Here is a 25,972-nt window from a genome sequence, read left to right as displayed (position 1 = left end):
TTTACATTGGTGGGTACACGATAGTTAATAGCATTTTACAGCACATAGAGATAGTATTTGGGGAACAAGATAACAATGAGGAATTTTGTAGTTTCCTGCTCTAGTGTGGTGGGTTGTGCCCCTTGGGGGGGTCTGGAAAGAGATTACTTGTATATTCCAAGGGTATGTTATCTTAGATGCAAAAAGGCAACAGATAGGCTCACGTAAGGTAAAGACTGACCATTGTCTAGGAATCTACAGGCCAAGGATGTGATTTCCCACCATAGCCCACCCTAGTTAGGAATTTTTATGTTCACACACATCAACCATGTGGTTATTTTCAGTCTCCTGAGCTTGTCGGGTTAAACACGTGGCCCCTTTTCCATTCACAGACTTTTACATGGAAGATGAATGTCATTGGAGGTTTGGGCTTTTTCTTTGCAAACATATTAGTGAATAATAAAGTTTCTGAAAATGGGAGGTTTAGGATATATTATGTTGTAAAAAACTGCTCTTACAGTGAAACAGAATGGAATTAAATGGTTTTAAATTCATGAATTTTAATTGTGATTGGTTTACCAAGTTTTGGGGGATGAGAAAGAGAAAACATCACTGGTTCCTTTAGGGTACCTGAAAACTTAGGCACTTGTGCGTGGGCTTCCTTCCTCCCGGCCTCCCCTCCTACCTAGCTTTTTGTCCATTCCTCTCTTCTTCCTCTCCCAAACACAAAAGAATCAACACCGAGACATACGAGTATGTTATTCTTATCTCATGAAACTATTGTAAGATCTTATGAGGTAGTGTCTGTGAAATTGCTTTTTAAAAAGTAAAGTGCTAGGTTAGATACAACATTTATTATTAATCTTATTTTGTTTAAGGTTAAAGGCACTGATGGCAGCTTGTCATTACATTTTGGTTAGATTTGCAAATGGATTTGAGCTACTAGCTGTCTTGACTGACACCTCACCCCAAGGAGAATACTTGGAAATACATATTTTAATGTAGTTGAACTGATGAGTGCCATGTTGCTAATAGCTCAGAAGTTTGTGAACCAGGAGAATGATAAATTTCTGTGTTTGATAACAAGAAACTGCTGGAAGCAAGTGAATAACCTGGAAAAGTTGTCAACATGTTAAATAGTCATTTTGTTATATTATGGAAAATTAAAAAAAAAAAAGCTAATGAATACTTAAAGGTGTTCTTTTCCATGACATTTTTAAGACTCTCCTGCAGATTTCCTGTGACCTTAAACTAAGTAGGTGTCTTTTAAAATATATGTTCTTATGGGCAGTTTTCAAAGACAGATAATTCCCACACATTATTTGAAGTGGTTAACTATGTTTGGCGTGTTTCAGAATGTGAGTTCTTATTGTTTAGTAGAAGAAAACTTGTACAACTTGCATGTGTCTCCATTTGTGCTCGAAGTTTATAAGTTGTTACTGGTTTAGTCATTGACAAAGTAGTTTTGTTGTCCAGCACACAGATTCCTTTCTATATTATTTTTTCTTCACATTTTATGTTTGCTAATAAAAACTAATAGGAAGGAGGGAGCAGAATTTTCTCTTTAATTTTTTATGCAGTGCAACAGCAAAGCTCAGGGATACTGGGGAACAGAAGTAGTGGCAGATGGCCCAACCTGATGCTTTGCAAAGATAGGGTGGTTCAGTTTGATTACAGACCCTGGCATTCTGTGAAGTGATGATACGGAGCCACAGTCTTCTACAGCGTGCACTAACCATGTGTGTTGTGGTAAAGCCAAGAACAACTTTGTATGGACATAGTAGAAGGGATGACTACATCCACTTTTAGTTTCTAGGCACATACCCACACATACCAGTCCTGTCAAAATTATATCTTTGAGCAAAAAGGCCAAATGGTATATCCATTGCCACACTGTTTTCTATACTTTGAATTACAGGCGATGTGCTCAGGGATATAAACTAGGATATCATAGCAGGGAGCTAGATCTATACCTTCTCAAAAACAAGAGAAGTAGATTTATTTTTTTCATTGTTTAAACTGCTGCCTTTAGGTGGGCTATGAAGCCTAGATTCTTTCAGAAATTTTTGTTTGAATTACAGAGAACATATGAACAATAGTGAATAAAAGGCTAAGAAAAGCATAATTGTGGGAATGTAAATTGGTAGAGCCACTTGGAAGGACATTTGGCAATATTTTTTAAACCAAAAAATGTGAATGACCTAGTGCTTATTAGATAAGCATATATATATTTAAAAAAATTTTTTTTTACCTCGAAGGATGCATGCATATGATTTTTCATTACAACTGCTGCATGAAGGAAGAAAAAAGGAGAAACAGCCTAAATGTCCATCAAAAAGTAAATAGCCAGATAATCTGTAGTGTTGTTATACAATGGGATACTATGCAGCACATAAAGGAATGAGCTAGATTTATATTTAACCATAGTAAGTTACACTATGATATGTATAATATATGACGCCACTGTAAGTTTCTCTGGGTACTTTTTATAAAAGCATGAAAGAAGATCTGAAAAGAAACAGACCAAACATTGATATCTCTGAGGTAAGGGTGTGAGTAGGGAGGGATCAGGTCGAGAGGGAAGGAGAGTCTAGGATTTGGTAGTGGTGATGTCTTTAGCCTTATCTGTATGTACTGTTTGAATTTAAAAGACGAATGCATTCACATATTACTTGTGTAGTAAATTAATTAAAAAATTATCCTCAAGTACTGCACGATAGAGAGAGCAAACACTTTTTTTTGCACGTTATCATTCATTTGTGAGATCCTGACCTATAACTTTTATTTCTGATTGCTTTCTATACGTTTTTATATATTTCAAGTAGACAGATTGTCTTTTATATACTCTCCTTTAATAGATACCCAGATCTCATCCAGAAGTTGTTCTTTTCTGTTAGATTAATGTAGCTAGTACTTCCCTTTTGCAGTCCGCTCAGGCCAGCCATAATTTAATCACCACTGTCCTGCTTTTTGTGATTTTCTTGTCAGTGTCATATTTATAGATTTTTCTTTGTTTCTATCACAGGATTTCGTCTGTATTCTACTTTTATGTTCCATTAACTGGTTATATTTTACCATTCTCTTTTTCTCTAATAGATATTTTAGAACCTTTGGAGGAATTTTTTTTTATAGATTTCAGTTTAGATTCAAAACAAAATATTGTGAATGCTTAAAGGCATTTGTGGAAATGTCATTTTGGTGGACTTGTTCACTGTCAAAGATTAGATTTGTACTATTAAGTGATTTAATGGGGTTAGAGAAACAGTGGATTAACTAAGCTGTTGGAACAAGATTTTTTTCATCTAAATTAGAGTAAGCCTAGTTTTAAAGTACTCTGTAGATTGAGTTCCTAAAGTTTATTTGGAATTTAAAATAGCTGAAATACTGTATATTTGCAATAAATATGTAGTAGAAACAATACTGTGGGACTACTAGATAAAGCACAATAATAAAATTGAAAAAAGTCATTTAAAAATATATCTAGGGGGGGCCGGCCCGGTGGCTCAGGCGGTTAGAGCTCCATGCTCCTAACTCCGAAGGCTGCCGGTTCGATTCCCACAGGGGCCAGTAGGCTCTCAACCACAAGTTTGCCGGTTCAATTCGTCGAGTCCCACAAAGGATGGTGGGCATTTGCCCCCTGCAACTAAGATTGAACACGGCACCTTGAGCTGAGCTGCCGCTGAGTTCCTGGAAGGCTCGGTTGGAGCGCATCTTCTCAACCACAAGGTTGCCGGTTCAACTCCTACAAGGGATGGTGGGCTGTGCCCCCTGCAACTAGCAACAGCAACTGGACCTGGAGCTGAGCTGCGCCCGACACAATTAAGACTGAGAGGACAACAACTTGAAGCTGAACGGCACCCTCCACAACTAAGATTGAAAGGACAACAACTTGACTTGGAAAACAGGCCTGGAAGTACACATTGTTCTCCAATAAAGTCCTGTTCCCCTTCCCCAATAAAATCTTTAAAAATAAATAAATAAATAAAAATAAAAAAATAAAAATATATCTAGGGGGCTGGCCTGGTGGCTCAGGTGGTTGGAACGCCGTGCTCCTAATACTGATGTCGCCGGTTCGATTCCCACATGGGCCAAGGAGCTGCTCCCTGTACAGCTAAGATTGTGAATAACAGCTCTCACTGGAACTGGGGAGCAGCTGGAGGTTGGCGTAAGCTGTCATAAGCTGTTGTAAGCTGTCATGAGTTGTCGTGGGCTGTCCTGCGCTGTCGTGGGCTGTCCTGAGCTGCTGTGAGCCGCCGACCGCCTGCCTCAGCTGCGGGGAGCGCAAGGCTCATAAGCTGTGTCCTACACAACTAGACTGAGAAACAACGAGGGGGAGGCAGAAGAAGGGAAAAAATGTATCTAAATTCAAATGTTTGAAGATATGCAATACCCTTCCCTGCTAGGTCAGCCTACCCTTTTCGGATGCAGCCTCAAGAGTCTTTATCTAATACTATTAGTCAGGAATTTTTGTCCATTTCTAAGGAGCTGTGAGTTGTCAGTATTTGTACTGCCGTAGGACTGTTCCTGTGTATCTGGGATAGATTTATTAGTTTTTCATATAAGTAGAATCTACTCTTCTAAATCAGCCTTCTTTTGCTCAGTATAATACCTGAGCTTCATCCATTGTTGTTATGTGTATCAGTAGCTTCCCATCTTTATTGCTGAATAGTATTTTATTAATGTATCATAATATTTTTGTTTACTTGTGCATGGACGTTAGGGTCATTTCCAGTTTTTGGCTATTATCAGTGAAGTTGCTGTGAACATTTTGTACAATTCATTACTCTTAGGTAACCTTAGGAGTGGAATTGCTAGGTTATAGAATAAGTGTATATTTAACTTAATAAGAAACTGCTAAATCTTTTCTCAAAGCAGAGAAACCATTTTATTCCCATTAGCACTGAATACGAGCTTCAGTTCCTCTATGTCCTTGCCAACATTTGGTGTTCTCAGACTTTTTAATTTTAGCCACTTTAATAGTTGTATGGTAGTAGTATCTCATCATGGTTTTAATTTTCATTTCCTTGATTACTAATGAAATTGAGCACATTTTCTAATGTTTTCTTTCTTATGAGATGCTCATTTAAGTCTTTTCTTCAATGTTTCAGTTGGGTTCTCTATCTTTCTAATACATGCTTTAAAGGAAGATAAGAGATTCTAGTTTATAGAACAAATACTAGACAAGTTTCAGAATTTCCATTTTGTGCCACTTGATTAAAGATTATGAATATGCATGAGACTTTGCTTTGCCCCCCTTCTTAGCAGAGAAAAAGCTCTTATGCTACCATTTAGCCCTAGATCCATACATTCTGTAACTCGGGTGGAGGTGTGTTCTTGACAAAGCCACTAGTGGCAAAAAAAACTTGCTGATTGTAGGCTGCCTCTTGCCTGAGATGTTCCATTTAGGAGGACCTTTATTATCTACCTGAAGTGGCTTTGCAGTAGCTCTTGTTACGGGTAGCCTGCCAGAGAGACTTTTGGTAGGGAAATTCACTTTAGATTAGCTGCAGTCAAGCACATTTATAAATTAATATTGCTTGTGATTTCTTTGCTACATTCGATGCTTTACTTCTTCTGTGTTTGGAAGTTCTTACCCTACTTGGGCAGTGAAAAGCATATTTCCCAGTATTTGTTTACCTCTGTGGTTATCCTCTGATACAGATGTTAAATTTTCATTCATGCTTTTGGGACCAAACTGTTTAAACAGGAACTCCTATATTTTAGAAAAAATCTGAATGTATGATAACTGCCTTGGCTCTATGAGAGAGTGGATAAAAAAGGGGCTCAATAAATCTGACTGAAAGTAACCTGATAGGGTGATCTGATCATAAATTCCTACCTGGGTAGGTCACGGTGGGTACTGAAGCCCCAGGCCTATAAAAAGGTTTACTTTTGTCCATCGTATCCATGCTGTATGTGCAGTACAATAAGATATTTTGGGGCAGGGAAACACATTTACATAGCTCTTATTATAGTGTAGTTTTATAATTGTCCTATTTTATTATTAGTTGTTGTTAAGTCCCTTACTATGCCTAATTTGTAAATTAAATTTTATCATAGGTTATGTATGAATTGGAAAGAACAGTATATACTGTGTCCCCCAAAAATAAGACCTAACCGGACCATCAGCTCTAATGCGTCTGTTGGAGCAAAAATTAATATAAGACCTGGTATATATTATATTTATATTATATTATATTATATTATATTATATCATATCATATCCAGTCTTATATAAGACCGGGTCTTATATTAATTTTTGCTCCAAAAGACGCATTAGAACTGATGGTCCGACTCGGTCTTACTTTCGGGGAAACAGTAGTTACAGTGTTCGGTACTATCCGCAGTTGCAGGCTTGCACTGGGTCTCTTGGAATGTGTCCCCTAAGTATCATGTACTTATTTTCCTTTCAAGGACAGTGAATTCTCATCTCTTCATATGACGCTGCACAAGCTTTTTAAAATGGCTTCTATCTATCTAAATTAGAAAGGTGTTGGCCTATTTATTATCTGTATTATAGAAATTATATTAGTTTGCTCGGGCTGTCGTAACAAAATATTATAGTTTTGGTGGCTTAAAAAACAAATTACTATTCTTACAATTCTGCAAGCTAAAAAGTCCAAGAACAAGGTTCTGGCAGGATTTGGTTTTTGATGATGGTTCTCTTCCTGGTTTGCAAATGACTACCTTATCTCTGCACCTTCACTTGGCTTTCCTCTGTGTACCTGAAGGGAGAACGAGAGAGTAAGCTTTTAAGGTCTTTGGTGTCTTTTCCTATAAGGATGCTAATCTTATCCAATCAGGACCCCACTATATGACCTCATTTAATCTTAATTATGTCCCAACTCTAAATACAGCCACACTGGGGGTTAGAGTTTCAAAATAGGAAATTTGAGAAATGTATATATTCAGTCTATAGCATTCCACCCCTGACTCCCCAAAATTAATGTCCTCTTTGCGTCTAACTCATTCTAGCTTCAACTTTAAAATCTGAAGTCCATAGATTCGTCTAAGTATCCTCTAAATCCAGGTATGGGTGAGACAGGGGATACATTCATCCTGAGGCAAATTTCTTCCCCAGCTCTGAACCCATGAAAACAAATCAAGTTACTGTGCTTCCAAAATACAATGGTGGGACAGAATAGGATAGACCTTCTCATTCCAAAAGGGAGAAATTGGAAACAAGAAAGGGGTGACAGGTCCCAAACAAGCCCCAAACTTAGCAAGGCACATTTAGTGATGCATTTAGTCCATAATAGACATGTAACTACAATGTAAAATATTCAAATTCTCTTACAGACTTTATCTTCATCAGTGACACTGACTACACTTTAGAACAAATCAGACATTTAGAAATCATCTTAGGATCTTTTTTCTTTTGTGTTCTTTCACAGCTAATTGTTTATTGAACCCCGTTCAATCAACTTCAATATTTCTTAAATCTGCCTTACTTTGCCCCCCTTTTTAGGTTAGGCCCTCATCTCTTGTCTGAACTAATGCAGTAGCTAGACTCTCAACCAGTCTGTATGCTGCCCATCTGGCCTTTCCCCAATCTTTTCAACATTAACACAAGTGTAAACGAAAATCTGATTGTTCTTCATTTAAAACTCAGGAATATTGTAGAACGTCCTTTTGTACACTTGTACCCGACACTTCTCTGTCAGGATTAAATTTGGATGAATATTAAACAGAACGTAAATAAGACGGGGTTATATTCTCACACACAAATCTGGAGATAGAATATCTAGAAGTTGCATGGCAATTCCATGGTCAACTAAGCGTTTTCTATCTTTTTTATCTCACTATCTTGTATGGTGTATGGTTAATAACTTCAGGTTCACTTACAGTGTAAAAATGGTGCTGGAGTGGCAGCCACTGCTTCTGAGTTCCAGGTGAGAAGAGACAACAGCAAAAGGATATTTTGCTGGCTATCTCGTGCTTTTAAGGAGTTTTGTAGGAGGTTCTCCCTAGCAATTTAAATTACATTTCATTGTCCATTTCTATTTGCAGGGGAAGTTGGAAAGTATAGTCTTTAGCTGGGAACATTACCACCCTGAATAAAGCCAGGGTTCTGTTTATCTGCCAGTTGTCGTTCCAGCGTCATGTTCTACAGCTCTGCCTCTTGCACCCTGTACTCCATTTATATAAAACTACTTTCGGTTCCTTGGTTGTCTGTGCTTCTTCATTCTTTTGCCTGTGTTTTCCTGTCATGGAATACCCTCCTGCCCTTTTTTTCCAGGTGAGCCCCTGCTCTTAGGGGTCACTACCTCTTGGAAGTCTTTCTTCATCACTGACTAAGACAGAATTACTAACTCCCTATGTCAGGACCCCATTTTAATACCTGCACTTTAACCTTTCCTATCTGGTATTGCAGTTATTTTGGTTACGTGCCTTTATTCCCTACTACATTTTGAAGTATTAAAATGCAGAAACTGGCGCAGCTGGTTAGCTCAGTTGGTTAGAGCCTGGTGCTCTTAACAACAAGGTTGCCAGTTCGATCCTCACATGGGCCGCTGTGAGCTGCGCTCTCCACAGCTGGATTGAAACACTCCTTGACTTGGAGCTGATGGGTCCTGGAAAAATGTACTTAAATAAATAGAAGTTAAAAAACTAACTAAATAAATAAAATGCAGGAACTTTGTCCTATTTATCTTGACTATGCCTAACACATCATAGACATTTAATGATTGTTGGAAAAAAACAGCTAAAAGTACAATTTAAAAATAGTTAGGAGGAATGTTATGCTTGTAGGCCACATGCAATGAGGAACTGCCTCTAGGAACTACTGATAATAAATATGTAGGGAATATGGAGTACAACATTAAAATGATGGAATTAGAGACTAAATCCTGAAATCCCTGGTTGAATGATTTGAAGATATTTATTGTTTAAAACAGTTAAACAGAATGAGTCTTAATAACTGCTTTATAAAATGGATTTTTTTTTTTTTTGCATCTATGCTTCCTCATTCCCTTAAAAAGAAAAATCTATGATAAAAGTTATAACTCTAGCTTTGTTTCATCTTTGATTTTCTTTCCCAGGGACAGTGTGTCCATTGCCTTGCTAAGACATACTTCATTAATAGAAGTCAAGTCGACTACGGGAAAAGAGAATATTTTGATTTAAGCTCTCAAACCTTAGAACCTTAGATCAGAGAGTCACTCAAAGCTAGCTTAGTTATTATTATTTTTTTTTTTTTGGCTTGGAGTATATTTCTTTTTCTTTTCGTCCCCTCTCTCTCTGTCTTTCCTATTTTTTTTTAACTGTTCTTTTGATAGCTCTTAGATACTAAAGTTTTTTGTGAAGAAATAGAAGACGATGGTCTTCTCTCCTTCTATCCCCTGTTTTCCTTAAGGCTAGGTTACTCCCAGTTTCTGAAATGATGCCCTTAGATATACTACAGATGGGATTTTGATCTCTCCCAATGGGATAGTAGTTTACATGGCTTTGTTTCTGTGTGTTCTCTTCCTTGCTGATTTTGTACCTCTTCTCAGATGTTAGGCTGGAAGTTTAAATCTTTAGCTCTATCTTTGGCTAGAGGTAATCCCCTATAATAGTTTAGTATTCCTGAAAGAGAGTTGTATGGTTGACTATTTTAGGGCCAACTTCTTCAGTAGCTCTTCTTTTTTGATAAAGTTCCATTTTCTTTAGTACTTATGTATCTAATTTGTCTTGTAGAGATTTGTAAATATGTAAAAGGAGGGGTGTATGATGTAGACTTACACATTCAGGTGCCTATGAAAAAAAGAAAATCCAATACAAACTTAATATTTAGTGTTCACGTATATGGCAGATTATATTTTCAAAAGATTTATGACAATATCTCCCACCCCACATGCTTCTTAAAATTGTGACTTTTACAGTTCTCCTGTGTCCCATGAGAAGTAGAACGTATGGGATGCCCCTCTTGAATCTGGACAGGCTTGTTACTGAGCAGAACTGATAGTCTTATTATTTCTGCTTTTTTTAAAATTAGGGATACCAATGATTTTGATGGTTGTTTTGTATATTGATTTCCTTTGCCTCTTTGTCTAATGTTTCCTCTTTAATTTTTCTCTTTTTGACTTTATTAACTGTCTTATTCCATTTTCCTACCTTTGCTCCATCTTGTCCTCTTTCTATTAGGAAACACTTCTTTGTTTGGCCAGAGAGCAGATGGTGGGCATTTTGGTAAATATTTTTCCACAATGCTGGTGATCTCAAATTGAGGTCTGATTGCCCTTATTCCTTCTCCTCTGTTATCAGAAAAGGAAATGAAATGAGGGGTGCTTTCTTTTTCAAAATGTAAACTTTTTCAGTGTGGAATATGTTGTATCTGTATGAGCATTGGGTGCTTAATAGAACTCTTAAATCAGATGTAGTTTTCCAGTAGCTTCCGGATTTGAATTCTTGATTTAAAAATTTTACACCTTATTGTGCTTTCACACTCACAAAAATAACTCCTGAAAAAGTAAAATACCATTAGCATATTTATCACCCTAAATATTCCTTTCACTTCTCTTTCTATATTTTTCTCTCATGCAATCCCAGTACCGTACATTCCTGCCTCTCAAACTGTCCTCCAAACTTTCCCATCTTCTGACCTCTGGGCCATTGCTCACTCGCATCCCCACACTTGACATGTTAACATCTTCAAGTTTTTCTTGTTTTGTACTCATTCTTGATTTCTAGCATGAGACCTGCCCCCTTTTATGAAACTTTCCTGTATTCCTCCCCTGTAATCTCTTCTGCTCAATTCCCATAGTGCTTGTTTATATCCCTTCGGGTATTTATTACATTTTACTTTGTGTTATTATCCTAATTATGCATTTATTTCTTTAGCAAATATTTGAATCCCTGGGCCCTACTTCCAGACACACTGATGTATTGGTTTGGGGTGCTACCTGGGCATCAGTATTCTTTAAATGTTCTCAGGTGATGCCAGGGTTAAGAATTAATGGAATAAAGATACAAAACACTGCCTGGCCTGTAATAAACACTCAAATATTTGTTGACGGATTTTAAGCTTTTAAAACCAAGGACCATACTTTATCTTTGTGTTGACATAAGAACATCCAAACGTGTAGAGAATTTTTTTTTCCATGGCTTAGGTTCATTTTATTGGTTTTCTTTCATATAAGAACTTACTTGAGCCAAACTGATAACATGCCAGAAAGCAAGATCTCAAATGCTCCAGAGAATGACTGTTTTGCAGTTCCTTTTATACATTTGGTTTCCATGAAGGTGGAAGGAAGAAAGGTAGGGAAAATCTCTATGATTAGATTACAGGATAGTTAACCAGATTATGTGTTCCCTTGAGGGTCTGTGGAGGTCTGAAAAAAAGAATTCTGGCATTTCAAAGTGTGTTAACCTAGATGCACAAAAACAATGGACAGGGCTGGCTAAGGAAGGCAAAAGTGAACCTTATATAGGCCTGGGGCTTGATTTCCCACTATGACCTGCCCAGTTAGGAATGTATGATCAGATCACCCTGTGAGGTTACTTTTGGTCAATGAAATTTGTCAGATTTATTACATAACCCCTTTTTTGTTCATATTTGTATCCCCCATAGCACCCAATACAATGATATGTGTAATCATTGCCAATGATTAATATATCATTGGTGAATATTAGGTGAATACATAATTCTATTCAGTTGTCATATTTCATGCAGTTGTATGGGCCACTCAGAATATGCTCGGATTACTATTTAACTGGAAACTGTTAGACAGACAAAACTGAAATGTTTTTTCTGTTTTGCTTTGTACTTTTAAACAAATTTTAAAATACTCTCTAGAGAAGTCTTGGATATAGAAGTCCTATCTTTTGTGTGACCTGCGGGTTAAACCCCATAAAAAATGGAATAATCCCCATTCCTTAATTTGTTAAAAGGTAATCTTCATAAAATGTGTGTGTGTAGAATTCTTGGTGACTTTAGTTCAAGCATGATCAGCAGTCTTTATAGATAAATATAATAAATACAGCAAATGAATGTTCCCATGCTTTGAGTAAATACTACATTTAGCCCAACCTGTAGACAGCAGAATTACCAGATTGAACCTCTGGTCTCTTAAGACTAAGAGACTTGTGGCTTGGTTCTCTGTAATGTTCGTTGTTAACAAAATTTGTATTACGAAGGAAGGTTTCATTTTGTTTATAATTTTATGGAATGTTAATGATATTTTAAAGTATTTATAAAGACTTACAGTAAGTAATGTGACTTACCTGGCTTTGAGTGAGAGTGTACTCATGCTCAAATCTAATATAATGACTTGGGTACATTCTTTACAGTGAATAAGAATATTCTTCCCTATGTTTGTTGGTCAAAGCTGTAGAAACTGCCTTCATCTTGATGCCCACTTCTCTTCTGCTTTCTCCGTTTTCCTTCCCTCCCTTTTATTCCAATGTCAGGTGGCAGCTGGGACTGCTGGGAGGGTAATATTGGTCTATAAGTAAGGAGGAGAGAGGATAGGGGCAGAGCAACTTGTTGTTTGTTTGGCTTTCACCTCCCTTCTCCAGTCCTCACGTTCACAACTTTCCTCTAGAGTTAGTAGCTGAAAGTGAACAGGGAACACCCTTGTTACTGCTAGAAATCCTCTTTTCCCAGACTATCGTTTATTGAGCATCCATTATTTTCCTGTCTGTAAATTGTCCTTTTTATATATTCAGTATATACTCTCATTAAATCCTGATAATACTGCCAGGTTTTAGGCGGTATTATATTCTTTTTAGATGAATAAGTAAGCCAAAGCACAGATACAGAGTAACTTGCCCATGTTCTCGCAGGTAGCAAGTGACTGTTGGATTTGAACATATGGTAGTTTTGTTTGTGCCCTTAACCATTTGGCCAGAGGTTGCTAAACCTGGCAGCTGGGGGACAATATTGAGACTGCATGTTTAAAATTTTTAAAAAATTAGCTGCCAATATTTTTAAAGTAGAAAGATTTCGCAAAAAATTCATAGTCCTGTTTTCCTTATTGCCACGTTGCAGCACATGCCTGGAACTTAGTAGCAGCTACACCCTGTAGAAGCCTTATGTGCTCTCCTGTGGTTCCACAGACCCTACCTGGCCCACTTCATTTTTCGGTATTTCGGGTTTTGAGCTTTGCATGCAGAGGAAAAGCCACCATGGGCCTTAGCAGAGCTTTGCTCAGAGCTGGCGTCCTGTGCTCAATGTCAGAGCAGGGCAAGGGAGGGCGGCTAGATGCAAACGCTGTTGTCATCCGCCCTATAGCTTTCAGCTAAATCCCATGTTCCCATGTATGGAGGTTTTCTGTCTCAGTTTCTCCAGAGGATGTATCTCTGGTCTTTTGATATATACTTATGTCTAAAAGGTTGGTGCGAAAGTGGTGGTTGTGTGGAACGTGGTAGATCGCCTGAGAGTCTAACCATTCTTCATACAGACTTTCAACCAATCTCTCTGTAGTCCCACCTTTTACCACCCCCCCTCTCTCACCTTTTGTGGTAATTGGTACCGTCAATTCCTCAGCTTTTTTTGGGAGCGCCGGACAGGGTAAATTTGCTTCTTGTTCACGTTGCTCAACTGCTAGTGCTTAGGTTTCAACTTTCTTTGGTCTGTTTGGGGCAGTCACCACTCCTCCAGACAATGTTCCAAAAAATTGGGCTCACTTAGGTCCTCCGTTCTCTCTCCTCCTATTCTCTTTGTCCTTGTGAGTTTATATCCTGTTTTATTCTTGCTATAATTTTAGTGAAGTGTCTAGAGAGAGGAGACTAAAAAAAAACCCCAAAAAACATGTGTTTAGGTTTCCATTTTTCCCCCGATAATGTCTTTTTCTATCTAAAACTGGAATAACTACATTAACGTCTTTTGACCTTAAATTTTTACTAGGCTTGATTCTGTTACTTTTCCGTCTTGCCTAAATTTTTATTTTTAAAGTTTTCAAAGTTTCATTTGTACATTTTTATGTACACCTTGTATCCAGATTAAACAAGTGTTAGTCTATTTATACGGTTTATTTTCAGTAAATATAGATTGTGGCAATATTTTGGTGTCTGATATTCTAGTTTGAGCATATATAATAACTTATTCAGTTTGTCCTCTGTTGATGGACATTGTTTGCTTCTTATAAATGCTTTAAAAAGCTTATGTACATTTTCTCCTTACAAATGAATAAATTCATTAGTCAGTTATCAGGTTGCTATTTTTTAAACATATTGCTAAACAGTTTTTCAAATGATCTGTAACCAACAGTATATGTGATTGCTCCAAAAGACGCATTAGAGCTGATGGTCCAGCTACGTCTTATTTTCGGGGAAACACAGTAGCTGAAGAAATTTCTTCTCCATTACTGTAATTTGTGAGATGAACTTTGTTGTGTTTCACTTTTGTGTTCTAACAAGGAAAAAAAATATATTAGTATATTGGGAATATTAATATTCTGAGTCCAAGTTTCAATGAATTATGCATCTACTTTCACACTTGTTTCTAGCTACTTATTTAAGCTTTCGTTCTTACTGTGTTATCATTGCCTGACATGTTATCGAACACATGAACTTTCCCTCCCCACAGCAAACACTTACTGAATGATAATCTGTGTGCCAGGCACTCTTCGGTCTTTATCTTGCTGGTCCTTTTTGCCTTACTTGAGACTGTAGTCCTTTCTTCGTGTCCTTTGGGGCCACACACTTTTGTTTTTCCTGTTCTATTTCTTATCAGTTTTCTTTAAGTATTTTTTCGTTCTCTGCACACACTGTAAGAATTGATCTCTTCCAGTTTTGTCTCTGGCTGGTTGTGTTTCTTTAGTCATGGTTTTAATTGCTGCCTATAAGCTGATGGCTCCCATGAAACCTTTTCTAAGCTTTATGCTCATAATTGTAAAAAAATGATCTCTCCAAGCTTCTGCCGATTTAGTACATCCTTCCGAGAATTTATCATCTTTTCTTCATAACATCCTCTTTTTCTTACATTTCCTTTCTACATGATAATACCATCTTTCAAGTTTCTCAGGATAGACTCCTGGATATTATTATTCTCGATTGCTTCTACTTTCAGTTTAGTTCCAAGTTCTACTGATTTTTCCTTCTAGGTATTTCACAGATTTTCTTCTTGAAGTAGCAGTCTGTCTTTTTTTTCTTTTTTTAGGATACATCAGTAATTTTATTGTAAAACCATTCTTTTGGCATTAGTTGGTTACAGTGATAGCAAGATACTGTGAGTGTGGCATAGCAGCTCTAATGTAGCAATTGCATTCACTGCCTCCTGTACTGAAATTTAAGTTAACCTCATATCCATTACACACGTACAAGTTACCTGCAATCATTAATGCTGCAAATCCTGGTGCATATACTGTTTAGGGAGGAGTTAACGCTAAGGGGTTATAGTAAATGTTGGTAAGACTGCAGTGGAAGTTCCTTTATGGGACTTTGTTTCTTCTCGGTAGCAGCCTACTTTTTGCTTCCATGTTTGTTCAGTTCTCTACACTGCTGGTAGAGTGAACTATCTGAATTGTATCTGGCTGTGTCCTATTTCCTGTCTGCCTGGAGTTTGTATCTGAATTGATCTGACTGTCTCCCTTATTATGACAGAACAGAATCTCTATTACTTGGTCAATGACTGCCTCTCTAGGTTTATCATTTACTACTTCCTGCCTTGTTTATTTTTTTCTAGTGATATACAATTATCCGTAGGCTCTATATGTCATTGTACTTTGAAACAAACTGTTATCTCTGCCTGACATGCCCTTGTCCCTTTTTTTTGGGTTAGCCTTTAAAATTTTATGTAATCATCCTCTCTGCCCAGAAGCATTCTTTCTTCCAGCATGGGCTGAAGGTACCATTTCTGTGTCTTCATTGTGATCAGTGTGCTGACTGCATAATATTACAGTCAGAAAATATTTATTTTTCTGTTCTTGTAGACAGAGTTTGTTCTATTTAGTGCAAAAAAAAAAAAAATCTTCAATGCCTAAAATAAAGTAATGGCTCAGTAATTTTTTTTGGATAGTGGGTATCTAAAAACTTGGTTGTTAGAATCATCTATAGATTACTTTCCTTATAAATGATGATAAAATCTAAGCTAAATTTGAGGGCTGTCCTCTCCTACATGGGTAGATATGTATTCAGGGAGTATAAATATTGGGATATTTTTATCCCAAAGGAAATGAGTGTATTGCTGCTGGAAACATATTAATGCCAGAATCTAATGCCATTTAGCTTACCTGCTAATTTGAAATACTTGTTGCCTCTTTCTTGCCCCTGCCCAAAATTTGTATGCATAATATAATGTTCTGCTGTTTGAAGATAGTGAGTCAGGACTTTTCATATTTATTTTCTAGACTGCATTTGAAAGCATTAGAATTATGACTAAATATCCGGGTTTGTTTTACTTAATCTGCAAAGAGAAGTAACTGCCAATTTTTATTAGGAACTGGGTTGAAATAATGTAAAGATTTTGAGAGACTTCTTTTCTCTGCTGGTTTCTTACCCATCTTCTATTTCTGAATTGCAGTTACAGACGTAGAGCTGAAGCGACTGAAAGATGCTTTCAAGAGGACCTGTGGACTCTCGTATTACATGGGCCAGCACTGCTTCATCAGGGAAGTGCTTGGGGATGGAGTGCCTCCAAAAGTTGCTGAGGTAATCTTATGTTCTGGGTTTTCCTTTGAGATAGTTATCCACCAGCCTTAATTCTTGAGGGCTCTCTTAGTCTTAACAAATTGAATCTTCTCCCCAGTTGTTTTTCTGAGTAGGGAATAGGTCTTATTTTAGGAGTGACTATGGCTGTGTTGTTAGAGGCCAAATGAAAGTACTGGAGAGCTGCAATTCTGCTGCTTTTTGTACTTCTGAGATTTAATAGCCGCTAATTATAATCATGGAACCATTTGTATGACTGGCTGCTTATTCTTATAAACTTCATCACTCTGACATAATTGTTATGTTGGGAGTATATTTTATAAATTTTGTGATAAAGAAAACTTTTCCATGTAGCAAAACCTAATTAAATTCTGTAAAATTAAATGTTCTAAATGAAACACTAGCTAATTTGAACCTATAAAGGCTTAAATTCTACTAAAATTTTTGGGTAGAAATAAAATGTGCTCAGGTGATATAAATGTTCCCTTTCTAAAAATAATAACTTTACTATCTTATAGGTATATATACAGGTATGCATTATGTCATTCTAAATGTGATATGAGAATAAAATTAATAAAACTGAAAATATATAATAGGAATTTTAAGCGTAATTCACTATTCCTAATTAGTGACAGTTTCTATTTCTACCCTGTGTTGTGTGCTTTTGAACCTTATGGTTTACATAATACGGAGATTGCATTTGTTTTTGTGTGTGTGTGTGTGTTTTAATCTTTTTCTTGGTGGGGATATATGTTGCATTAATTCTCTTACATGTATTGTGTAAAATTATATACTTTCTTATTCTGTCATTATTTTGGATTTATGACAGGGTTAGCTTTTGCCTTAATATGCCTTACAGTTCTCTGTTTCAGTATGAATTCATCTGCCTATTTTCTTATAATCTTTTTGTCTTAAATGCTAGTGTAATATAAAAACTTGGAATTTAGATTTTTTTCATTTTAGGAAGTAACTAGTATTTAATGAGATAATGTAAGTTGCCCGTTAAAGGAAGGGATTTAAACTGAGTCCATAATAATTAATATAAGATGCTTCCAAATTCAAGTATAGTTTTTTTCTGCTATCTGAAAGTAGAGCGTTCCTATGAAACCTTTCATAAGCCAAAATGGCGTAAAGTGAAGAAGTAATTACCTTAGGACACATCTTGTTAATGGATACACAAAATAAATCAAGATAAAGCACAGATGCTCACGACACAGTTGAAAGCTATGGCAGCTTGATGCTGAGTGTAGTTCCCGTGGAAGGAGCTTGGCAGTGCCACTCTCACTACTTGGGGTGCTTGCTGCCTGTATAAATGTTCAGTGCAAAACAAATACTGAATGCTATTTTTGCTTTCGCCTTTTTTTATAAAATGGAAAGTCTTCTTCGGATTTCTCTGTTAGTGAAAACAGGTACTAATGTTGGTCTTTTGTAAAAGTGAAGTGGTGTAAAGTGAACTTTTGAAAGCAGGGGTACCTGTATATATGGACTTCAGCCTTTCTCTCCCCTTAACTCTTTTTTTAAAGTCAAAACTGTCAGACTCAGTGTAATTCATGATGCTGGGAAAAACTTACTTGAAAATATTTTAACTCATCTCTTTGGATCATATGTGAAGAGTTACATGTGTACATCTACATCTGCGTACCTATAAACAGATAGCCATTCAGATCCTTGTCCATTTTTTAGTTGGGTTGTTTGTCTTTTTATTCTTGAGTTGTAAGAGTTCTTTATATATTCTAGATACAAGTCCCTTATAAGATACATGGTTTGTTAATATATTCTCCCATTCTGTACGTTGTCTTTTCAGTCTCTTGATGGTACCCTTTGAAACACAAAACTTTCAAATTTTGATGAAGTCCAATTTACCTGTTTTTCCTTTTATCACTTGTATTTTTGGTGTTGTATCTAAGAAACCATTGAGTCTTACATTTAGGTCTCATCCATTTTGATTTAATTGTTGTGTATGGTGTAGGAGTCTAACTTCGTTTTTTTGCAAATAGTTGTCCTAGGACCATTTGTTGAAAAGACTAGTTTCTCCACCACCCCCAAAAGAAAAGAAAAGACTAGTCTTTCCCCATTGAATTGTTTGGTCACTCTTGTTGGAAATGAATTGACCATTGCATGAAGTTTTCTTTCTGGATTCTCAAATCTCTTCCACTGATCTCTGTCCTGTCCTTCTGTCAGTATCACATTGTTTTTATTACTCTAGCTTTGTAAGTAAGTTTTGAAGTCAGAAAGTGTCATTCCTCCAACTTTGTCTTTTTCTTTTTCAAGTTGGGTCTATTCTGGGTCCTTTGGATTTGCATATGAATTAGGATTAGCTAGTCAATTTCTGCAAAAAAGGAAACTAAAATTTTGATAGGGATTTCACTGAATCTATAGATTGATTTAAGGAGCATTGCCATTTTAACAATATTTGAGTCTTCTGATTTATTTAAGTCTTAGTTGCCTTCTGATTTATGAAACTAGACTGTCTTTCCATTTATTTAGATTTTTAATTTCTTTCAATGATGTTTTATAGTTTTTAGTGTACAAGTCAAATGTCCATTAGCTGAAGAAAATATTGTGTAATGGTGTATTATTTGTTAACAAAATGGAATGAAGCTGTCTAATATGTGCTTGATGAACTTTCAAAACGTGCCAAGTCAAAGAAGCCAAACACAAAGACCACACCTTTTTTTTATTCCATTTATATGAAATGGCCAGAATATCCAAATCTATAGACAGAAAATATATTAGTGGCTCTTTGTTGACATTTGAGCTGATTTTTTTTCTTCCTTGTTTGCATGGCAACTGCATCTACCTCCCATATTCTGCTATTGAAAAGGCAGTCAATCCATGCATCCTGTATTTGGGGGGAATCTGTCCTTCTTGGGATGTCAGACTACTTAGCTGATCTGAGGTCTCCAGTGAATTGTTGTAAATTATGGTTTATCTGGCTTTTTCTTGTTTTTAGGTTAAGAGTGACACTCTTTCAGGCTTTCTACATTTAAGGTGGAGGTGGAACTACCTGCAGCATCATTTTTATATGAATATTTCATAAATTTCGTTTCACCCAAAACTATTTCAGGAGTCTTTCTCTGTCCTTTGGACTGTCTGTTAAGAGTCATCACTGGCTAGAATAATTAAAGTAATTGTTTCACAAGAACGATTATTAATTTTAAATTGTAAAATCCACAACGATAGTTTCAAGTTTCAGTTTCATTGTAGTTAATACTTTTTTATGGAAACTATAGCACAGTATTAAGTACAAATAGAAATTTTATAAATGCTGTTGGTGATGATGATGGATGAACTTTTTTTGCCCTATTTACTGACCTAGGTTTATGTTAACCTAGGTTTATGTTAAGTGAGGGAGGATACTATTAGCATGTGGATATTGATTAGTACATATAATGTATTATGTAAATCATAGTGTATTTTAAGGAACTAAGTACTTCCATCTTTAATTAATCTCTGCTATTTTCTCATGAAAGGAAGTTTTCATAGGTTTTTTTTCCCCCCTTCTTCTGCCTCACCCCTGCCCCCCACTCCGGTTCAAGCCGTTGTTTCTCAGTCTAGTTGTGTAGGACACAGCTCCCTGGCCCATGCTGGTATTATATTCCAGGGTATTATTTTGCGTATGGATATCGTTATTGATTTCTAGAGTTACATTTTTAATGCCTAAGCATAAATAAAATAATTAAAAACATTTTTATGTAGATTAGGAATTAGTATTATCCATGTATAATGCACATCCTTATTTTTCCCTCACAAATTTGGGCAAAAAAGTGTGCATTATACATGGCAAAATATGGCAATCATTCCATTGTATATGGCCTTTGTGAGACATTTCTTAAAATTCTACAGAGAGCTTGGGCCTTACATCTGGGCGAAGAGGATTACCTATTCTTGGTGGGATTCTGAAATTAATGTTTTGAGGCACAGTAGCATTATTTTAATGTCAGTATCTCAGTAAGAAAATCCATAGGAACCACTTAAGTTGCCAGTTGTGGGAGAGAACTTTATTCCCTAGTTAATCAGGGGTTTTCTTCATAGTAGAAGTAATAGCATGTATCTTCAATGAGCAAGGAAAGGTATTTTTGGAATTTTAGTGCAAAAAGATGGTGACCTTAAAAAGACAATAATTTTAGTCCTTTATTAATTAAGGAAGCAATGTAAATTTCTAAGTTATTTACTGGAAGAGAGTAGTTACATATTTTTAGAGCAAAAGAGATTTATCTAGGATTGAACTGAACTCCCATTTTTTTACCTTCTCTGAAGACTTGCTATGATTATTCCAAGACAGGCTATTTTGGGTAAGGAATAAGAAGAACTCATGATAATTTACAATTTTTATTATTTAAGCATAGATTTCATTATACTAATTGTTTTTAGCATAGATTAGTGTAATTAATATTTTGATGCAATTCTGATCTTGCTTATAATAGTAACTGTTGTATTATTTGGATAAAACATTAAATGGACAGAATTTGAGGGGATAGAGAAACAAGACCAAAACAAGGTAAATGGAAAGTAAAAGAAAAAATGTGTTCTACTTTAAATTGGACTTTTCTGAACCAAGGCCACTAACTCTTAATAATAATCCTGTGTTTATATTTTCTTTAGGGTGTCACTCAACACTCCCCAAAGAAATCTAATAATGAAACATTTCCACATAGTATTACTTTGTAATTGTTTCTTATTTGTTTTCACATTCATTTAAAAGTGGTTTTTATCATTTATAAAATCTTCTAGGCAAGTGAATTTATAGTAGCTACTCATTAACTATTTTTTTCCTGGAAACTCTTAAATCTCTATCTCAGGATTGATTTCAGTTCTGGATGACTGGTTAGTACAGTAATACCATTTGCTTTCCTCCATAAAGCTGCCTCTGACAATTTTAGCCCACATTGTTTTTCTCCCATCCATAAACTCTTATGTGCATTAAAGCCTGCCTCTGTATTACCGTGTTTCCCCGAAAATAAGACTCAGTCTTATATTAAGTTTTGCTCCAAAAGACGCTTTAGGGCTCATGTTCAGTGGATGTCATCCTGAAAAGTCATGCTAGGGCTTATTTTCCGGTTAGGTCTTATTTTTAGGGAAACACGATACATAGCACATTTTATTAGATAATGGCTTATTCACTAATTGTTCATTTAAATCTCATCTCTCAACTAAGTTATGATTCTTGATGGGCAGACTTTATGACTTTTTAAAAACATGCCTCAGAGTGTTATGCGTACAGTATAAACATAGTATTTGGTTTATTTTTTTGTAATTATATTATTCTGCAAAATCCTTTTTACAAGAATGACCAGGAAACTATACTCCTGAACTCAGCATTGCTAACTTTGCAATCTTTGAACATTTAACCTTTATCAAATCAGTGGGAAATATACATTTTAAGCAAAAGCAATCTTAGAGCCTAGAGTGTTTTCAGACATAGTGATAAACATGTGAAAACAAACAGCTGATTAGTAGGATATTTTCCCATTATTGTTGGTAAATTTATGCTGAGATACTCATATTGCATTTAGATGCCCGTTGGAACTAGGGACATGGATTTACTATATACTCTAGGTTTAGGGGAACTCTCTGGCCATAGAATAATGATTTGTGTTTGTTTTCTTGTTTTGATATGAGCTGATCTGTATTATTGATTACATCCCTTTATGGTGGATTTACTGGCATCATGGATAACAACTTTCTTGACAATTCTAGTCATTGATTGTTAGGTCTTGGTGCTATTAATCATTGACTGTTGTAATATATTAAAATAACTAATGTGTTTATTTAGAGAAAAGCATCCTAAATTTTCATTTGTTACAGCACATCCTGATCTTGACATTATAACTGACAGGAGAACACTAAATAGGATACTTGTTTAAAATCTTTCTCTGTAACTAGAATCTGTAAAATATTCACTAGTCTTTATCTTAACTGCATCACTTTTTGTTCACAGTGTAATATTTTAAATTTTAAGTTTTTCTGTATATGTCTTTGTAAGACTGGACAAAAAGATTCTAAGGGTTCTATTAGATGAAGATAATGACCGAATATATCACTCTCTTCTTGTAAAATTACATATGGATTTTTTTCAATTGTACATTATTTTCGAGATGGTTCTTAACTGTCAAGTTTTATCCTAGAGCGATTTTTAAACAGCTTCATAAACTACTGAAAAACAGGTTCTAGTAGAAGAGCTGACATGTCATTAAGGATTAATGAACTACTTGTATAAAACATTACATCAAGTACATTACATAAATTATGAATGTTCTAAGTGGTATGCCAGATGTCAAAGAAGTTATTCACTTATATTGGTACTAAAAAGTACCCTTATAGGAAATAACTTATGCATAATCACTTATTTTGAATCCTTGGTGTATTAACTGAGCTACTGACATACGGCATATTAGATGATAAAAATAACTGGTATCCTAGTCAAGTCATTCTTGATAAGACACTTCTATCCAACAGTATGTTCCTTAATTGGTATTATTAGGTTGGTGCAAAAGTAATTGTGGTTTAAAAGGTTAAAAGTAATTGCAAAACCTGCAGTTACTTTTGCACCAACCTAATATAAGGTAAAATAAGATTTAATTTATAACTGGTGATGTTAAAACCTGCCAAAATTTACCTGATCAAATTTAACTGAGTTTGACTATAAAGTTGTAAAATTCATATAAAAATAATTCTAAATGGTAGGACAGCAACTAACATTTGCTAAACTTGGATGAATGTAGAGGGGAGGCATCTGAATTCTTAGCCTTTCCCCTTTTCCCCCATGCCCATAGATGGAATAAATATAGCTATATTTTATCGAGAACCTACCTAATAAATTTCTATTTGTAGCAGAATAGAACTATTTTTATGTTTGCCTTGCAAATGGTTGTTATATTTTAAGGCTATCTTTGACTAGTATAAGTTACTATATTCAATATTTAGATTAAAATGTAGGGAGGAGAGTTGTAAAATACAGTTGAACTTTATTTCTGTATTTTTGTCAGTAAGTGATAAATATGAGAATCCTTCCTTAATGTACTTCTAAATGTAACTGATGCTTTATGTTTTCTGAGTAGCTGATTCAAAATGTGAAGAGGAAAGAATTTGTGTTCAGAGTTATTTGTACATACAGCTTTAGGGTACATCTTTCCTGCCCAGTTCTCCTTTAAGTTATAAGAACATCTTAGCACCTTTCTGAGAATCTTGAGGTGTAGTCAAATATACTAGTATGATAAATGATGGACTCTAAAAAATTGTTAGTTATGTAGTGGCTAGCATTACATACTACATACATGGTAGTTTAAATACATTCATGTTCAGTAGATAAGCAATGTAACTACATATGTTATAGTTTCAAATATAAATACATAAAATTTTACAATAATTAAAAATTGTGATTTTGGAATTAATTTTGTAATTAAGAAACATTTCAGTCAATTTTGGGATTTTCAGGGATGTATTTGCAGGAAATAAATGGTATTAAGAAACAGCAATATATATCCTATGTTCATGCAAACTGCTATAAGATAGCAAATTATTTATTGGAAAATGTTTATATATTATAGGTAAAAAGGAGGCCCTTACGATAGCCCGTCCGGTTTTAAAAAAGATTTTTATTAAAATATAGCTAACATACAATATTATATTAGTCTCAGGTGTACACAACAGTTATTCAACATTTATATACCTGTAGAAGTGATCCCATGATAAGTCCAGCAACCATCTGACACCGTACACACTATCACAGTATTAAGTGACTATATTCCCTATAGTCCATCCTTTTTTCCAGTATTTTTCTTTGGTAAGAGTCTTATTCCCATTATCTAAACTAGATGGAGTTTGTTGTATCTCTGATTTTTTGTGAATGTATAAAAGTTCTTTGAATAAACTCAACCAATAAATGGCATATAATAAATTAGTTACAAGACATACAGTATAACTTATCACTGTATTTTCTCCCATGTTAGTTAACTTTTCTCACCAATACACATTTTTTTTTTTTTAAAGATTTTATTGGGGAAGGGGAACAGGACTTTATTGGGGAACAGTGTGTACTTCTAGGGCTTTTTTTCCCCAAGTCAAGTTGTTGTCCTTTCAGTCTTAGTTGTGGAGGGTGCCGTTCAGCTTCAAGTTGTCGTCTTTTCAGTCTTAGTTGTGGAGGGTGCAGCTCAGCTCCAGGTCCAGTTTCCGTTGCTAGTTGCAGGGGGCGCAGCCCACCATCCCTTGTGGGAGTCGAACCGGCAACCTTGTGGTTGAGAGGACGCGCTCCAACCAACTGAGCCATCTGGAAGCTCAGCGGCAGCTCAGATCAAGGTGCCGTGTTCAATCTTAGTTGCAGGGGGCGCTGCCCACCATCCCTTGGTGGAGTCAAGGAATTGAACTGGCAACCTTGTGGTTGAGAACCCACTGGCCCATGAGGGAATCGAACCGGCAGCCTTCGGAGTTAGGAGCTCTAACCGCCTGAGCCACCGGGCTGGCCCACCAATATACATTTTGAAATGAATCCATGGGAATATGTTTTAAAGAAATCTTTATATTTTTAGTTGCTAACGCTAGATAATTGAAGTCTTTAACTTCTTATTTTTCCCAGAGGTGATGAAACTAATAAAATATATTTCTTCATTGACATTTCTTTGACATTCTTTCTTTTAAAATAGAAGCACATTAAAAGTATTCATGCTATTCATCATAAATATGTTTTTCACAGTGAGGATTTTCTTTTTACTACTCTGTAAAATTATATTCAGTGACTCAGCAATAAAAAGTAAGATCTATTGATGTATATAACATGTATGAATCTCAAAATCATGCTAAGTGAAAGAATCCAAGTAAAAATAAGAGCACATGCTCATGACTCCATTCATATAAAATTCTAGAAAATGCGAAGTAATCTATCATGAAAGAAAGCTTACTTGGAGACTGGGTGCTGGTATTGGAGCAAGAAGAAAAAGAGGGAGATAGATTGATTACACAGGGATGCGAGGAAACTTTTGAGGCGATAGAAATGTTTGTTATTTGTTTTCTTGATTGTGCTGGTGGCTTCAGTGCTATGACGTGACATGACAAAACTGATCCAGTGTACATTTTAATACGTACAGTTTATTATACTCTAGTTATTCCTCATAAACTTTGTAAAATATTTAATTACATGTACTTTTTGAGTGTTTTGGGAAGAAAACTTAACGCTACTTGGAAAAGTGATCCTGAAATATAAAAATTGACTATTGACAGAAGGTATCATTTTCTTTTCAATCTTTGTTAGGATATTCGGATTTTAGTCCTAATTTACTTCATTTTGTAAATAGTCCATATTTACTTCATTTGTTTTCCTAGTCTGAGGCAAAAGAACCTCTAAGCCCTTTTTCAGAATTGTTGTAGGGATTTAGGTATATAACCAGCTACACTGTAATTGGAAGAGTTAGAAGTGCAGTTAAATTGT

General features: G+C 35.6%; 1 protein-coding gene across 3 annotated transcripts in view; it reads left to right on the top strand.

Annotated features, from left to right (window-relative positions):
* The window catches only part of USP32 (ubiquitin specific peptidase 32), a 165,903-nt gene that overhangs the window by 26,361 nt on the left and 113,570 nt on the right, over positions 1–25,972 (top strand). For all 3 annotated transcript variants that reach the window (XM_033090262.1, XM_033090264.1, XM_033090263.1), the window contains exon 2: positions 16,424–16,551. In XM_033090262.1, the coding sequence (XP_032946153.1) occupies positions 16,424–16,551 (128 nt within the window). The remainder of the gene's footprint in view (positions 1–16,423; positions 16,552–25,972) is intronic.

Source organism: Rhinolophus ferrumequinum, chromosome 21, assembly GCF_004115265.2.
Source record: "Rhinolophus ferrumequinum isolate MPI-CBG mRhiFer1 chromosome 21, mRhiFer1_v1.p, whole genome shotgun sequence".
Taxonomy (NCBI): domain Eukaryota; kingdom Metazoa; phylum Chordata; class Mammalia; order Chiroptera; family Rhinolophidae; genus Rhinolophus; species Rhinolophus ferrumequinum.
This window is presented reverse-complemented; position numbering and strand designations above follow the sequence as displayed.